This window comes from Osmerus mordax, chromosome 11 (assembly GCF_038355195.1).
Source record: "Osmerus mordax isolate fOsmMor3 chromosome 11, fOsmMor3.pri, whole genome shotgun sequence".
Lineage (NCBI taxonomy): Eukaryota > Metazoa > Chordata > Actinopteri > Osmeriformes > Osmeridae > Osmerus > Osmerus mordax.
The window spans coordinates 8,826,985-8,844,231 of NC_090060.1; the positions used below are offsets into that span (position 1 = coordinate 8,826,985).

At 44.5% G+C, this 17,247-nt stretch overlaps 2 protein-coding genes across 3 annotated transcripts; both read right to left on the minus strand.

Moving 5' to 3' along the window:
- Nucleotides 1-1,953: 1,953 nt before the first annotated feature.
- On the minus strand, nt 1,954-6,671 carry linc.pou2af1 (lnc RNA pou2af1). 2 transcript variants are annotated; one of them, XM_067246918.1, is made up of 5 exons: nt 6,559-6,671; nt 4,532-4,623; nt 3,597-3,645; nt 2,797-3,032; nt 1,954-2,668 (listed from the first exon to the last, which is right to left on the minus strand). In XM_067246918.1, the coding sequence occupies exons 1-5, from the start codon at nt 6,563-6,565 to the stop codon at nt 2,303-2,305; spliced, it is 750 nt and encodes a 249-aa protein (XP_067103019.1). In that variant the 5' UTR covers nt 6,566-6,671; the 3' UTR covers nt 1,954-2,302. The 2 variants fall into 2 exon arrangements, with proteins under 2 accessions (XP_067103019.1, XP_067103020.1); XM_067246919.1 differs by having other exon boundaries at nt 1,954-2,641; nt 6,559-6,661.
- Nucleotides 6,672-8,610: 1,939 nt separating this feature from the next.
- LOC136952214 (POU class 2 homeobox associating-factor 2-like) lies at nt 8,611-14,685 on the minus strand. Its single transcript, XM_067246917.1, has 5 exons — nt 14,514-14,685; nt 12,490-12,590; nt 10,288-10,327; nt 9,801-10,102; nt 8,611-9,535 (listed from the first exon to the last, which is right to left on the minus strand). The coding sequence occupies exons 1-5, from the start codon at nt 14,521-14,523 to the stop codon at nt 9,134-9,136; spliced, it is 855 nt and encodes a 284-aa protein (XP_067103018.1). The 5' UTR covers nt 14,524-14,685; the 3' UTR covers nt 8,611-9,133.
- Nucleotides 14,686-17,247: the final 2,562 nt, after the last annotated feature.

The window sequence follows — 17,247 nt, forward strand, 5'->3', positions numbered from 1 at the left end:
CACATCACCACATATTATATCCATGTCATTTCGTTCCATTGTGTTGATTAATGAATAAAAATAAATATACCCTGTTGTTGGACTGGTCTTAATTAGAGAAAATGTGTTGACCATGTCTTTCAACTAAGTGGATACCATTTAGTTGGTCAGACATAATGAGGTGCAGACCCATGAAGGGATTCCTGTCAGGTGGTAGATGCTGTTGATGAGTAACCAGCACCAGACATGGATCCCTGAAGCCCTGCAGACCAGGCGGAGGACTCTAGACCCTCTCATGGTTTATGACTGGGGGTCTAGTTAGGATCTGTGAGCAGTGGCCCCATGACGCCTTCTAAAGTATTCCAACCCTTTTGTTGCTCAAAATTAATTACAATGAAATGATACGTATTTATTTTGTCATGAGTTTCCACATATAAACACACAATTGTTTATTTAAAACGTGTTTTTATAGCCTACTTTGGCTAATTAATTATCGGTAACTTTGTAGAAGAACATTTTGTAGATTATACAGCATTGTGTCTCATTGGGCAGCCTGTGTGTCTTCCAGCGAAGAAGAGATGCTGTGCCCTATAGCCTCCCCTACAATGTGCCAGCTGGGGCATGCTTTCCCAAAGTGAGTCCTGTGACACGAGGAGTGCCGCCAAATACTTTCATAATATGTATCTGTCAAACCAGCTGCTTACATGCAAAACACATTGTATGGCCCCATGACAAATCGTTTCTGTGTTTTTGCAAGGGCTCGATGAGTAGGGTAATATTGGCACCGTTCCGTCAAAGCCGTCAAAGCCTCCATTTACAATTTTGAAAGACTTTAACAAGCTAACTTGTATTTACAACAATGAGTGACTTCCATATTTATTTTAACCTAGGCTATTTGAAAAATTTTACTTTTCTGAATGTAATGTGTCAGTGTCACGTAACCGCTCATCTCACATCCCATTCGCTATTCACCTCGCTAATCAATCTACTGCAGACAGGCTGCGGCCAACATGACATTAGCAGCAACTCTACACATGGCCGATTATTTTCTTCTTAAAAATCTTGATTTTATTTGGGGACAATGACATGCCTCGATAGCTGGCTAGTCATGTTGTTAAACATACTGTCAAATTATAATTACTGTTTGGAGAAAATGTCAAGTTTGATGCGGTCATCTCACATCCATTTGCTATTCAACTCGCTCCACAGGCTGCGGCTGTACTGTAGCCTAGTACTATGGCCGATACTTTGTTCGGGAAAATATTTATATTGATTTGGGGACAGTGACATCGCTGGTTAGCTAGACAATCTTCTTCTCAAACATACTGTAAAATTATATTTACTGTTTGTCAACCGTACACAATGTTATTGCCTTTGAATCTTGCTAGTATAACGTTAGCTTTCGAGCTAATAGCTCAGCCAAAGGAAAGCCGGTGTTGATTCTATGAACTGAGCGGACTAGAATTATCAGAGTTTGCGAACGTTAAAAAACGTTAGGTTTCTATTGCAAAACACCTGAAAAAATAAATTAATGTTTGTAAAAAAAAAAATCGTTGGCAAGTGACCTCCGCTGTGCGTCGGACGGTTCACGCCTCCGTATCGTTCATTATCAGGTGATATTGGACACCTCGTCGGGCATTATTCCTTATATAGGCTATAGGCCTATACGTTTTTTTATTATTGTTTCCAACGATGACGCAATTAAGCAAAATAAAATACAAATTCCTATTGTTACACTTGGCTGGCCACTGGTGAATGTGACCCGTATAAATCTCTCGAAACAGGCAAATGTGGACCTTGGATCACCAAATGATCTGGGTCGTTTACAGATTGCGGTTGCATACTCATCAGATTCAGTATTTGTGGTACTTTTACACAGAACGTCCAGAATTCTACAGTTTTCTTTATGCAGTTTGAAGAAAGACATTCTTATTTATCAGCAACGGTCGTCTTCATCAAGGGTCGTGGATTAAAATGATAGAGGCACGGTTCTTTTTATTCAGTACACCTTAGGTACAAAAATATGTTCATAAGAAAAATAAACGATCTGTTACAAAAAGCAAGGGAATGGAACAATACAAATATATAGCCTATGCAAAGCTCTTGGAATCCAAATTCTCATCACATTCATCGCACTTATTCTAACGACCATTCTCCCCCTCGTCAAAATGCTAGTGCGTATACGCTATATCTGAAGTGAAAGCATATTCTATAGTAGTCTACAACTTTCACACATAATGTAGCCTACTATGGATTGCATAGGGTTTTTTATGTACAGGGTATTTACTTAGAGACTAGACAGATTAAGTCGCTCCGATTGACCTCATAGATAACACATCTCTGAATTTATCAGATCCCTTCTGAAGAAGCTATCCTGCAGGTCAGAGGTGTATTCGCAGTCTGTATGGCCGTAGGCCCCGTACTCCAGTGCGGGGAGGCACTCGCCCGGTCCTACCGACCAGTGAGGCAGGCAATAACAGGGCTGGCGACTACAGTTCTGGCAGTAGTAGTGCTCTGGAGCAAATCCATAGCCAGACTCCATCCTGCTGGGAGAGTTGTAGCATGAGGAGGAGGAGGAGGGTGAGGAGGAGGGCTGAGGAGAGTACCCATTGTAATCTACCGGGCTCGGCTGGTTCAGGGACTCCGAAGGGGAGGAGGGATCCTGGGGATGAAGGCATGATGTGCAGGACTGTTAGGGGATGATCAAATTCAGTACTATGCCATTGCCATGTATAATATTTGTCTCTCTTTCTCTCTTACAAATGTAGGTTACTTGATTAAAAGGCCTATAGTTTGCAGATATTTTGCAGCCCATACCATGACGTGACTGTAGTAATCTACGGGAGATTGGTGTCCATAGGGCCAGACTTGTAAGGGCGGCGGGAGTGGGCTGCTCCCGAAGCTGTCCTCTGGCAGAAGCACGTTTAACAACTGCTGATTCTGAAATACGTTGTCCAAAGTCACCGTGCCGGTGGGGTCTGGGAAGGCGCGTGATTGAAGCGATTGCTGGGCACCTCCGCTAGAATCTCCGGTGAACGAGTCGTAGTAGTGAGCTATAAAGATGAGAAACGTGATTCAACGTCGTTACCACCAGAATGCGGCAACACATGAAGACATTTAAATTAGTTTCAGGCTGCATGTGTGATGTCACAACAGCTGTAGCCAACTGCTTTAACACATGAATGCACGTAAGGCAGAAATGTGGCAAAACTTTCATGTTGTCGAATAGAAATACAACCGTGCATTTGGTTGCAGTTTCCAAGGGTTTTTCATGTAAGTTTCTATATTTCACTCCAAATTGATGTGACTAGGCTATAGCAACTCTAATCAAGTATGCATGTAATAATGTATGCAATGTGCGGTTGGATAGTAACTGACATTAAGATGACTGACTTTTTCTGATTTAAATAGTCTATTTGACAGCCAGCGTTTGCTGACTGCAACGTTGAATGTCTAGTTAATGCTCTCATGCCTTCTGGGACATGTCTTTTGAGTACATTCTGATGTTTCCAGAGCGAAGCGGACAGACAAGGATAGACAGATGCTGAAGAGGGAGACTACACATACATTCAGAAATAGGGATGACGAAGACATTATGGACAAAGACGTGAATTTACCAGGCAACGTGGAGACAAATTCATTCTGCGGGACGAACTCCAGTGTTAGCTAATACAGGACAGAAAAACAAAGGCATAGAAAGTTAATTTAGTTGACAGCTCATTGCAGAGCTCCAGCTGTTTTCCTTTTTCTTATTTTTTTAATACCAAAATTACACTTTACACTTCCATTAATGACAACATCAGTCTTTTTTTCTTATTTTTTTCTTTCGTCTGAACCTTACTTATGGGTTTATCATTGTGTTAGCATAGTGTTTTGCCATGTGCGTGCCAGTAGACAATATGTAGCCTAGGATTTGGGGAGGGTTGTGTGAAGATTACAGATTAAACAAGAGCACTTGAGTTTCACCAGAATTCTGACTTTCCAGCTCATGCTAACATCTGCTGGGGTGCTTGGTTGACAAGTGTCATATTGCAGTGGTTCTCAAAGTAGGGACCTAGGGGTCCGCGAACAATAGCCAAGGGGTCGGCGAAATAATTTGCCTAAATTATAACATTGTAAAATTGTGCTGTATCACCATTTGCACCAATAAAACAAGCATATTGTGTCCAGTTTAGAGCACAAAGGGTAGGCTATGCTGAATGGGTGTTACGATTATGGGGGGTCCTTGGAAAAAGTCACCCCTGTGATCCCTGGCCCCAAAAAGGGGGTTTTCACAACAATTAACCTGTTATTCGGTTGGAAAACTGTCAGTCATTAATGAACCGCCCGCTCCAGGGGGAGTTTCTGTTGTTTCATAACTTCGGTTAATATCCCCTGTGCTTCCTCCTTGGTCCTTGTACCTGCTTTCTTGTTTTCATCCAAAGCTACCCCCGCCCTTCCAACCCGTGTGAACCCGTTTTTTTACAGGGGGGGGGGGGGGGGGGGGCAAATCAGTCACGGCCAGAGAGAAAGTGTTTGTGAAAGAGAGACAGTGTGTGACAAAGAAAGGTACCGTTTTAACGGCCGCCAGTTCAGCTCTTCGCCGCTGTAGCAATTCTTTCACTGTGGTCTTCACGCGCACGCCCTGGTACACCTTAGGCTTTTCTGATGAGAAAAAACAGCATTGAGTACCTGCATTGTTTACTATAAACAATCCTGGCTGGGGACACACCCTTTACTCTGGCATTGCTTTTACCGGCCATGAGCAGGCCATAGCCCCTTCACCAAATACTCCCACATTTCATAAGTAAAGAATACAAAAAAAGATAGGCTGTATGAATATACTCCATCTTAAAGTATTTAAACAAAAGTGATGGTCAATGCTAAGGTTTTCCTGTTATAGCAACCAAACACCGTTGTTTTCTACAAATTCGTTTTTAGTTATTTTAGCATTTAAATAAATCTGATAGGAAATAGAATTGTAGAATACACAACAGTTAAAACAATTCGCTACTCAGTTTGTACACCACCGTGCGTAAAAGGCGCTTTGCACTCCCCCCATTGCCCCACAATGTCTCCGGCAAGGTTTTCGACATGAGGGTAAGGCGGATTTGCGTGTCGAATTACACTGTTCGCAATACTCTCTAGTTTCCGAGGTCTGATCGCCATGCCGCCCCTCCCCGATCACATAAAGGAATGCGGTTCGAAATTACAAAATAAAATAGTAAGTGAACTTGTTCTTTATATTTATTGGATCATATCGGCCTAGGCTTTTTATCAACCGGAAAATTTGGTCTATGGTGTTGAGAAAGAGTGAATGTCTAGTGAGAAAATACATCGAGGTTATGCAGTATGCTGTTGTGCAGAAATGTGTGAGTCAGTGGGACGCTACAAATCTGACTCAAGAATGTATGTGAATGACAATATTCTTGCGCCGGAGGTACAGGTATGAGGTTTAAAAAGTCAACTTCTGTTAAAATAGCTACGGTTAAACTAGTGATCCGCCTGAACCACTAACACCGATTCTTGGCGTAACTGTGACTTTGAGTGACGACGCTTTAAAAGTATGTAATGTTCTGTCGACTGCCCCGGTATCTCATGTTTCACACCACAACGTAGTAAAGATTTGTCCGAAAAAAAATTAATAATATGGGAAAAAATAACCTGAATAACCACCGTTGAAACTGTCTGATATATTTGTAGAACGATTGTCTACGTAAAATGGATGAAAAAGTTTAGTCATTTGCCGGTAGGACTAAACTGGTAGTTTATTTAAATTGTAGTCTACTGATAAATATGAATATTTACCAGTATTTTAAGCATTACCAGTATGGTACATAAAATGTATGCTCCACTTTAAATATATATGTAATTACTTTGATATTAAAACGATTGGTTAGAGAGATCACCTAGAACGACGCCCCACCTTGGTTGAACACATTAGGGCACGTACAGATCTGGCCCCAAGGTGGTAAGGCGGCGGTAAAGTGATTTGATAAACGTAGCTTCCTCGCTCGGCTCTCTGAAGTGCGCTTGGCTGTCAAACCCATACTGATAAATATTCATATTGCCTAGCGAAATGTCAGATCATGATTTGTCTTAAATGTAGCAAATAGTAAAGCCACAATAACAGGCACATCCCACTCGTCGTCCCGTCAAAATGCATATTTTACGCACAAGATCTTTCTGTGATATCCGACATGAAAATAATAAAATGCAACTTACATTATCACCTTCCTTTAGGTTGACTAAAGATACGATAATGTATCATAATATCTAAAGTATAACAGATTGAAAACAACAAAAAAACGAAATCCTTGATTTAGTAGTCTAACATTAAACTGTATGAGCAACACTACATGTGTAATATGATTCAACAGCTAGTCCATGAAAGTATGTTTTAATTATATTTCTAGTATATTATGAATACATTGTGGAAAGGGAATTAACCATTGAATTCGGTATGGAATGGCATTGGCTCCATCTGTAGTGCTCTTTCCAGTATATTGACTTTAATCTCTGTATTTTCTTTTCTTTTTGTCAATTATAGGTGGAAAACTCAACAGAATCATAAACTGATGGAAATCGTTTTAAACTCACCAGACATGGTTGATTGAAGAAGAAAACGTCTCCTGGAAATAAACTTGGGGAGCTCCACAACTTCCTTTTCTGGCTCAGATATATGGCCAAGAACGAAATATTCTCAAAAATCGAACAAAATAATCACATATAGTACTTAAAACACTGTTAGAGCATACAACAATATTGTATTATCGCTGGAGAGATATTAGTTTGTGATTTTCTCCCTCCATGCCTACTATTTAAAACCCCTAGAACTCAATGATTTGACAATGATTTGATTGCGCGTTACTTTCAATATGAATATTCAAAGGCTTCACAAAAAGATACATTTTTCAGTAAAAATCAAGATGTACGTACTTAAAATAAGCCTTTCTTTAATAGAATACACAAGTGTTTTATATTTACTACTTACAGAAAGTGACATTTTGAACATTTTATCCACCTTCTGGCCATCACTCTCTTTTTATTGGGGACTGTAGCACTTGGACTTCTACAGTTCCTCTTAAACTTATATATCATCTGTGCACCATAAAGAATAGATTTAATAAGACGACAAAACTCATACATTTATCTTATTCAACATTTTATCCTAATTTTGAACAAATTGGTTGTCTGTAAATTGTCTCTGGATAGGGGGCGTGGCATGTGAGAGCAGCCATGTTTAGCATCGCTGACTGTTTCAGCCTCACGGAAGGATGCTCGTCTCAGCAAGTGCATCTCGAAGGATAACCTTATGGACTGAAACAGCTCAAACTTATAAAGCAACACACTTAACGAGGGTTTGGCTTTAAATTGTTGCCATTAGCCTGAATCCCGGTTCATACAAGCGACACCTGGTTGTTCACACAAAAACAAATACTCCTTCCTTTGGGCTTTCAGGTGTCGATATTTAGTACAACATATAAGCCAACCACTTGTTTCAAATAGCAAGGTTATTAAAACGATTATTTTATTACTCTTGAATTTCCTTCCAGCCGGGTGTGTGGTCTAGCAGGGGTCTTGTTGGGCCGGCAGGCTGCCCTAACACACGTGTAAAGTGTTGACCACTGTTGATCACATAACAGTTAGAATTAGTAGCTTTCTGGTCATCCAAATTTGTATTTAGTTTGAACAGTAAACGCTTAAGTATTTGCGGATCAATCGACTCCATTGCAAATCTCTATTTTAAACAGGGTTCATCCAAACGGAATTAAATTAAACACAAATGAAATAAAACAATCATTCAAAGAAGATTTCATAGTCAAAGCAGGAATCCAGCAGAAATCTATAATTAGAAATGTGTTTATTTACAAACGTGGCTTGATACACAGGAAATTGAATAAATTGGTATTTTAATAAATTGGCTTTTTTTATATCAGTTTCGTTTTGTTATGTAATTGCTATATAAAGGTAGGCTATTTTGCGCCCTTCTACCCAATGATAAGCGAGCCCAGTCAAATAGCCTAATTCAGGACAGCGTGCTAAACACAAGTCACTGCTGTGCAGAGTCCTAACTCAGTTCTCGCATCCCACTCGCTGTATCACCTATGCCCTTGCGCCAAAATGCCATAATGTCGCCTATGGCGTTATCATATAAGAATGTTATCTGTGATGTTCAAAAAGATCGAGCATCTTTTAGTTGGATTGATTCATGCAATAGTACAGCTCTGAAGAAGAAAAAACAGACCATTGCACCTTTTTCTTTCCTTTTAAAACAATTTGAGAAGGACAATTTTGAGTGAGGAACTGAAGGGTACAATTTAAGAGGCCACTGCAGATTTTACCCTTCTGTTCTTTACTCAAAATTGTCGTTCTCAACTTTTAAAAAAAGAAAAGAAAAAAGGTGCAGTGGTCTCCTATTGTTTACCAGAGCTGTATATTTTCCGTTGGCAGTTGAGACGCTTTAGGAAGGGGAGAAGCGAAGTGAACTGGTACAATAGCGCCATCTATTGTCTACACTGTGCACATTCTCAAAATAGATGACTGCAGGGAAGAGAAGGGGAGGAGAGGGTGCTGCTGTGGGTTGTATTAAATGTTTCACATTTAGTCATTAAGTGTTCTGTTGTTACCCATTATAACCTTTGTGTAATAATACATCTTTATTCCCCAAGCCTGTATTCCTGAAATGTTTCCTCAGTCATGAAAGTCAGCACATATCATATCAAAACACAACTGGACTCTCCAAGACAGAATTAAAACGTTTCTTTAAGTAATTCTCTCATCAAATAATAAAGGCATCCTCAAATTCCATCACATTCTGTTTGGTTATCCCTTGATCTATGGGTAAGTGAAATACATTTCCTATTTTTCTAAGTTTTTAATAGCACTCATACACACACATACACACACACACACACACACATGCACACACACACACGGGTGAACATTAACGCAGAAGCTCAACTGGAATATGCTGTTTCAAACAGGAATATGAACCTTTCCCACAGGTGTCTGCACCTTTCACACAGGAATCCTCACACCTGAACCCTATTAGGGTCTAGTGTTATTAGGACTATCTTCCTGGGCTGTGCTCTCCAACTGTGTTCTCCAGCTAGGTTCTCTTCCTGTTTTTCCCAGTGAGTGCTGTTCCTCCAAGTGCAGAGTCTCCCTCGGCTCAGTAGGACCTCCGCAGCTCATAAGGGGACCAGGGGCTGCTGCTGTCCTCTTTACACCAGGAGGAAGTGTCGCCATGAGGGGCCATGGTACTGTCTGGATCCTCCGAGGGCATCTTGGAAGCCATGTCACTGGGTGCAGTTATGTAGGGGGCACAGGGGTAGGCAGATGGGGCTGGGTAGGAGGTGTGGTGGTAGTGGGAGTCCTCCAGTGCGTGGAGGGAGTAGGGCTGGGCGGGTGGGCCCAGCAAAGAGCCACGATGAGGGGACCGGTATTGGGAGGGGCTCCCTTGGGGGTCAGGGCTGGGTAGGGAGGTGGGGACACTGACGGAGGACAAACCCTCAGCACACAAACCCTCCCCTTGAGGAACCGGCTCTGCTGCGGTCTGCTCCCAGGAGTCCCTCTGGAAAAGATGGAACAGGAGAGGAGGTTGAGGAGAGAAGAGAAGAGGAGAGAGGAATAGAGGAGAGGAGCGTAGAGGTACAGAGGAGAGGAGAGTTAGTGAAGCTTCTGCAGTAGCCTGCCTGGTTCCCGTATACAGAGGTGCCACCTACAAACATGGACATCCCCATTTAGAGCACTCCTTCCGTTTACAGTTTAAATCCAACCAAAGTTCAATAGAGAAGAATTACTGGGATGCTTATGAGAGTGGAGAGGGAGGTTCTTACCAACAAGAAATGGGAGGAATCTCCAGAAAAGGGTGGGAGCAGGGAGGAGAGGGCAGAAGAGGGGAAGATGGTGCCACCTCCAGAGAAGGCTGCAGCACTGCGGTAGTCTCCGAAGGTCTCTGGGTAGTAGCTGTCTATGAGGGGGGGGTAGCCAGACATGCCAGAGGGGTCACAACCCAGGGGCTTGACCCCCAAGGAGGAAGAATACATGTCTGAGGAGAACTGCTTGGAAGAGGGACCAAAGTCTGACTCAGAGATGTAGGGACGACGCATCCCGTAATACCCAGGCATGATGTGAGAACCTGGTTGAGAGAGAGAGCAAGAGAGAGAGAAAGAAATAGACACAAAGATTAAAATAATGGTTGTGATTAAGGTTTAAATGAACATGTATAATACAGTTTTAATGTAAATCATTCCATCCATCCTCCTCCAGAGAGCAGTGTTTCCTGAACAGGGTCCCATGGTGGGTCCAGACAGGAAGACTCACCTGGCATCTGGACAAAGGATGTGGGAGACACTGCTGCTCCCTGGAACACAGGAGAACACAGGGGGTTTTTACATCTCAACAACACAGCAACACCCACATAAACAACATCACATGATCTAACAGGATATAATAGAGGAATGTAAGTTATATCCACAAAAAATGTTCCCATGCACACAGAGCGACACAGCGAGGACGAGGGGACACATCAAGGATAGACTGTTGTTTGCATATGATTACTAACATGACAGGGTTGATACTGGCTGGAGGCAAATTCTGAGGGCAGTATTTGAATGTGATTTGCCAGTTCCAAGACTTCCCTGTATGGCTGAGCCCATGCCTCACTGACTCTTTGAAGGCAGCGTAGGAAAATCAGCTACTGGCCACCCTGACAGACTCAGAGTACAGACCCCAGCCATAGACCCCAGCTACAGAGCCCAGCTACAGACCCCAGCTACAGACCCCAGCTACAGAGCCCAGCTACAGAGCCCAGCTACAGAGCCCAGCTACAGACCCCAGCTACAGACCCCAGCTATAGACCCCAGTTATAAACCCCAGGTACAGACCCCAGCCATAGACCCCAGCTATAAACCCCAGCTACAGACCCCAGCTACAGACCCCAGCTATAGACCCCAGCTATAAACCCCAGGTACAGACCCCAGCTATAGACCCCAGGTACAGACCCCAGCTATAGACCCCAGCTATAAACCCCAGCTACAGACCCCAGCTATAAACCCCAGCTATAAACCCCAGCTACAGACCCCAGCTATAAACCCCAGCTACAGACCCCAGCTATAAACCCCAGCTATAGACCCCAGCTATAAACCCCAGGTACAGACCCCAGCTATAGACCCCAGCTATAAACCCCAGGTACAGACCCCAGCTATAGACTACAGACCACATTGACCCTCAACACCAGCCTATGGTTCACACCTATCATCCACACATACTGTCTTCCTTAACCACATGATCGATATGATCTCCTCACACAAGATAAATATGACCTGGTCCTTGCAGTGTGCATCTGTACTTGTGATTATTGCAAATGTTAAGCACACTTCAACTTGAACATTGAACTTCAACTTAAACATGATATGACCTAGTCCTCACAAGTGAAATGTAACCTAGTCATCCCTTAAAGAGAGTTTCATTTCTGCACAGAAGTCAGACTTTTCAGCCAGACTCTGCCTAGCCTTACTGTAGTGATTTCAACTGTGGTGTTTTGTCATCAATGCTGACCACTGGTTTGTCTGACATAAATTGCTATTATCAGCTTTAACTGGTGAGGATTCTGTCATGGTCTTTGTGGAAACGTCATTGTCACGGCAGCCAGCCTGATGTCAACGACAAAAACTGCCATTCCTCTCCACGCCAGCTCCATGTTAGGGCATGAAGAGCAACAACACTGTGGTCAGACTGGGCCACATCTCTCAATGGGCTTTTCTGTATGAGCATAAAGACCTGCTGGGGGAGGAGAAGGGGGGTGGGGATAGGGGGCTTCAGGGGCAGCAGGGACAGGGACAGTCTCTCTCTCTCTCTCTCTCTCTCTCTCTCTCTCTCTCTCTCTCTCTCTCTCTCTCTCTCAAGTTCACTCTCTGTGTTTCTGTTTGTCATTTGATCCAGACGTTGCTTTAGTGGTTGATAGCTTATGTTCTGGGAGAACATGTCAATACTGCAGCAGAGCAGAGGCAGTGTTGGACAGGACCATTGACAGGAGCAAGAGATGGAAAGCTTGTGGTGTTTGAACAGCCAGACGTCTCCCAGAGCCTTTTCAACAATGCCCAGTCTGCCCTGGCCCAGAGAGCACAATGCTGCAGGCTGCAGGTGTGTCTGAACCTGGCTTTGCATAATCAACCCCTCTGCTGTCCTGGGGTTCATGACCAGCAGTATCCATCGCCATTATTGTTGCTTTTCCTTATTGTGGCCTTTTCTGGGTGTATTTGTTTTGTCTTGCTGTGCCACGCCATGCTCTGGTATTTACTGAGGGGCTTAACTTCCACTCACAAGTGATGAGTGGAGTAAAGGGATACATTAACAGGGATGTATAGGGAGTCAATGTGGCCAAACATGCAGGTCATGCAACAGAAGGCCCTGTGTATTAGGAACAACCCTAATAGACCAGGCTTACAGGCTGCTGATACATGGGAGAGGGTGAGGCCCAACAAGTAGGACAGGTAAATAATAGAAACAAAAGCTTTAACTCACATTATATCGTTGTCCATTAGGTTGCCTGGAACGTTTTTCAGCCAGCAGGTCTTTAACTGTGTGCTTGACTCGGACACCCTGGTACACACGCTTAGAATAGTCTAGAGGGGGGAGAAACAATTGTCACAACAAAAAGGTTGTACAACATGAACACAAATGTAATTAAAACCAACTGATGAAATATACCAGAATTATATCTTGAGGAAAAAGTAGTTTTAAAGTGTTGGACATTTTTATCCTTTCCCACAGATTTTAATGTTGCACAGTTTGGTGTTAAGCCGGACAGCCCCTAACACACAAGTGTAAATGTCATGAAATTGGAGTTGGGTTCTGTTCAATGCAAAACAGCAGATAAAAATAAGCTACTTTGCAGAAACACCGTTGTCATGCCACAGCAGTGACGCCATCCCAGCGTCCCACTGGCAGCTCCAGATTACCAGTCATCTCAGATGGTTAAGGGCTTCAGTAAGTCAGCAGGCTAAATGAATGAGGATGGTGTCCAGCTGCCAGGTTCTAACAGGTTCAGTGAAGTCTCTGCTAATACAGGTAGGCGGCAGTAAGCAGAAACAGGTCTGGAAAAACATCAGGTAATGGAAGCTACACGACTGTTAGCCTGCTAGGTCTATCCAGCTATGCGTCTGTCACTACGCTGACCTCAGGAATTCCTAGCTAGCATAATCCATGCACTTCAAACTGTATTTGCAATTTCATATGCCAAAGGAAATTGTATGCAAAAAACGTTATGTAAAAGACCCCACGTCAACGTGAATGAAGGGTCAGTTAGGCCCCTGACGCTCTGCTGTCAAGGCCATCGTGTACACCGTTATGGTATGGTAACTTGTCAGCAAGTCATTTTCAATGTTTAAAATGAACTATATTATCAATATGATCATATTTCAAATTATACACACATATCTTATGTCCATGCAGGAATACAACCAGAAGTCTATTTAATCTGTCATCTGTGCGGTCCTGTCTGTGGCTCTACAATGTGCTGTTAGAGCTTCAGACACACCTCTGTCCGATATCCCCCAGGCACACGACCAGACACACAGACCTCCTCCAGCCCCCCAGACACACAGCCCTCCTCCAGCCCCCCAGACACACAGCCCTCCTCCAGCCCTCCAGACACACAGCCCTCCTCCAGCCCTCCAGACACACAGCCCTCCTCCAGCCCCCCAGACACACAGCCCTCCTCCAGCCCCCCAGACACACAGCCCTCCTCCAGCCCCCCAGACACACAGCCCTCCTCCAGCCCCCCAGACACACAGCCCTCCTCCAGCCCCCCAGACACACAGCCCTCCTCCAGCCCCCCAGACACACAGCCCTCCTCCAGCCCCCCAGACACACAGCCCTCCTCCAGCCCCCCAGACACACAGCCCTCCTCCAGCCCCCCAGACACACAGCCCTCCTCCAGCCCCCCAGACACACAGCCCTCCTCCAGCCCCCCAGACACACAGCCCTCCTCCAGCCCCCCAGACACACAGCCCTCCTCCAGCCCTCCAGACACACAGCCCTCCTCCAGCCCTCCAGACACACAGCCCTCCTCCAGCCCTCCAGACACACAGCCCTCCTCCAGCCCCCCAGACACACAGCCCTCCTCCAGCCTTCCAGACACACAGACCTCCTCCAGCCCCCCAGACACACAGCCCTCCTCCAGCCCTCCAGACACACAGCCCTCCTCCAGCCCCCCAGACACACAGCCCTCCTCCAGCCCCCCAGACACACAGCCCTCCTCCAGCCCTCCAGACACACAGCCCTCCTCCAGCCCTCCAGACACACAGCCCTCCTCCAGCCCTCCAGACACACAGCCCTCCTCCAGCCCCCCAGACACACAGCCCTCCTCCAGCCCCCCAGACACACAGCCCTCCTCCAGCCCCCCAGAAACACCTGCAGCAGATGTTCTGCAGGCCTGCCTTCACAAGCCCATTCAATACCTGACTTATCTGTCTATAAAAAGGGCTCCAGTCTTCATTAACATCAGGGTGTTGAGTCACACCCAGTGTGATGGTTTCCTGCCTTACCTGCTTCCATCACAATGAAGTCTGTATCCAGCTGAGGTGACAGAAGCGCTGATGAAGGCCTGTTCTATTGCGCCGCAGTCTCCAGCTACAGTAACATAACCTGGATGCTACTTGTATGCCTGCGCCCTGCCTACTTTCACTGATGGTCTACGTCCCTGTGCTCTACACCATAATACCCTCAACAGTGTGACGGACACCTCCACAGCCCTCCCAGGAAGCTCTGACAGAGTGCACACTGCCTCCATGGAGAGCAGCTTTAAAATGACCTTCATCCATTTGTTTAAATGCAAATGTGGGTGGTGAGTATGGCAGGGAGGTTATGACAGGATTTGCATCTTCAGTCTAGATTAGACAGACATGAGCATAAGGAGGATGGGGACAGGATGCATGCCGGGAAGTCTCTCTTCCCACGTAAACAGGAAACTATGTTTCCTTGGGAGATGTTTTAACATCCCCCACACTACTGATCCTAGCATGGCACGTCATGCTGGACCGGTAATATTGGACCGGTAATATTAAATGTTGGACAGGTAATGCTGGAAAGGTAATGCTGGACAGTCATAGTAAGGAGTGTGGATTCAGCATTTTTCCATTACTCTGAACATAAGAAAGACAACTAATAGCCTGCATATACACTCACTGGCCACTTTATTAGTTACACCTCACAGGTACCAGGTTGTACCCCCTTTTGCCTTCAGATCTGCCTTAATTCTTCATGGCATAATTTCAACAAGGTGTTGGAAAAATTCCTCAGAGATTTTGGTCCACATTGACATGATACCATCACACAGTTGCTGCAGATTTGTTGGCTGCTCATCCATGAAGCGAATCTCCCGTTCCACCTCATCCCAAAGGTGCTCTAATGGATTGAGATCTGGTGAGTGTGTATATGTCAGCCTTAAGATAACAGTCCTCACATGGCTCCCTGAGAACCAGATCCATACCCTCAACCGTTTACCCTGTGAAAGAATAACACATTTACGCAAATGCAATCACTATGATCAGACAAATGATTAAACGTTTGACTGAACACCTTAAAGCCATTCTAAACCAAATATGACAGAATCAGGTGTCAGGTAAGAGCCAGTGGCGCGTTTAGATGATTGATTGCAGCCAGGGGTTTCATGGGCCGGCATGGGATTTCTGTAGCAACATAATGAGCATGTTCCACTATCTGTAACTGAATGTTTATTATCTTGCCCAGAGTAGTCGCAGTTACTTGACTTTATTGATCCCCTAGGGGAAATTGTGGCAAAACATTACATTTAGTCATCAAGCAGACACTTTTAACCAGAGTGAGTTACAGTAAGTACAGGAAAATTCTCCCAAGGCAAGTAGGGTGAAGTGCCTTGCACAAGGACACAGGGTTATTTTGCACCGAACCAGCAACCATTTGATTAATAGCCCGATTCCCTAACCGCTCAGCCATGACTCCACGTGAAACAGCAGAAGAATCAGAAGTGCATAGTTCTAAAAGTATTTTGGTTGTCAAGGAACGGTCTGTATTTACAAGCTACATTGGAAAGTAACCACAGCTTAGCTACCAGAGGTGGTGAAGAAAAAGAACACTGTAGTGTTACTACAACATCTCAATTATTGAACATCTCAAATTCAGTAGTTCATAGTAAGCCAACAGTGCAGCGAAATCAACATATCACAAGTGCAGCATCAAACACTGGGTGCAGTCTTTTGCCAGAGAGTGGAACAACAGGATGGCAATTAGAATGTGCAGAGAAGGAATAAATTTAAGAGCTGCTTTTGCCAAGAGGTGCCCTTAGGCCAAACAAAAGCATAGTTAGTTGAGTTGAAGGTTGAAGAGGAGTGTATTGAGACAACAGTGGAAGCATCGTAGGGACAGAGGTGTGTAGATGAACAGGGAGGTCTTGCCACCACTGTGGAGCATGGAAGGAGAATCAGCCTGGACGCCTGTGGTGTCAGCCAGTCCGTACCGCTGAAATGACGTGATGCTGGCAGACCGTTGTGGTTCTCTTATCAAGAGAGATAAGAGGAAAAAAGACTCCATTCCAACACCTGATACAGGGAACAGGAAGTGATCATCAGGAATTGAAACAAGGTGGTAGGCTACACACAGTCCTGATTGTCAGACACTTCTGGGACAATTTCTGTCTTTGACACAGGGATTGTTATATAGTATAGTTAGACATTTGCCCGCCTCTACAGAATTTGGTCAATTTGACTTTGTTCATGTGTTGTATTTTCTTCTTTGTTTGAGGAAAATAGTTTCTTGTGAACGGGTGACCAACAACAATGTCAACACTGCCCCCTCGTGGAAATGTAATATTGTTACATCTAAAGACAATAAATTCAGTGGGGTGGGGTAACATGCTCTAGAGGGCAGTAAGAGATAGGCAGCTCTTAATCTGAGAGAGAGAGAGAGAGAGAGAGAGAGAGAGAGAGAGAGAGAGAGAGAGAGAGAGAGAGAGAGAGAGAGAGAGGAGGAAGAGATAGACAGAGAGAGAGGAAGAAAATCGAACGAGCTAGCGAACACAAGACGGAGACAGAGGAAGAAAGAGACTCCCATCCCCGTTCCTTTCCTCCTTTGTCTTTTCCTCTCAACTAATCTCCTCCCATTCCGGCTCAGCCTGGATACAACTGCAAATTCTCTGACAGGCCTGAGACAGGGTTGATAACATTATGCTCCGACCCATGTCTTCATCTCAGATCTACAAAATGTGATCAGAGAATGGGTGTGAGAGCCGAGCAGGGTAATTAG

Coding starts and splice junctions, on each gene's coding strand:
- linc.pou2af1 (XM_067246918.1), bottom strand. Junction 3,033..3,596: donor ATTTGTCTCCACGTTGCCTG/GTAAATTCACGT, acceptor TCATCTTTATAG/CTCACTACTACGACTCGTTC. Junction 2,669..2,796: donor ATTACTACAGTCACGTCATG/GTATGGGCTGCA, acceptor ATCCCCTAACAG/TCCTGCACATCATGCCTTCA.
- LOC136952214 (XM_067246917.1), bottom strand. Junction 10,328..12,489: donor CTAATGGACAACGATATAAT/GTGAGTTAAAGC, acceptor CCTGTGTTCCAG/GGAGCAGCAGTGTCTCCCAC. Junction 9,536..9,800: donor ATTCCTCCCATTTCTTGTTG/GTAAGAACCTCC, acceptor CATCTTTTCCAG/AGGGACTCCTGGGAGCAGAC.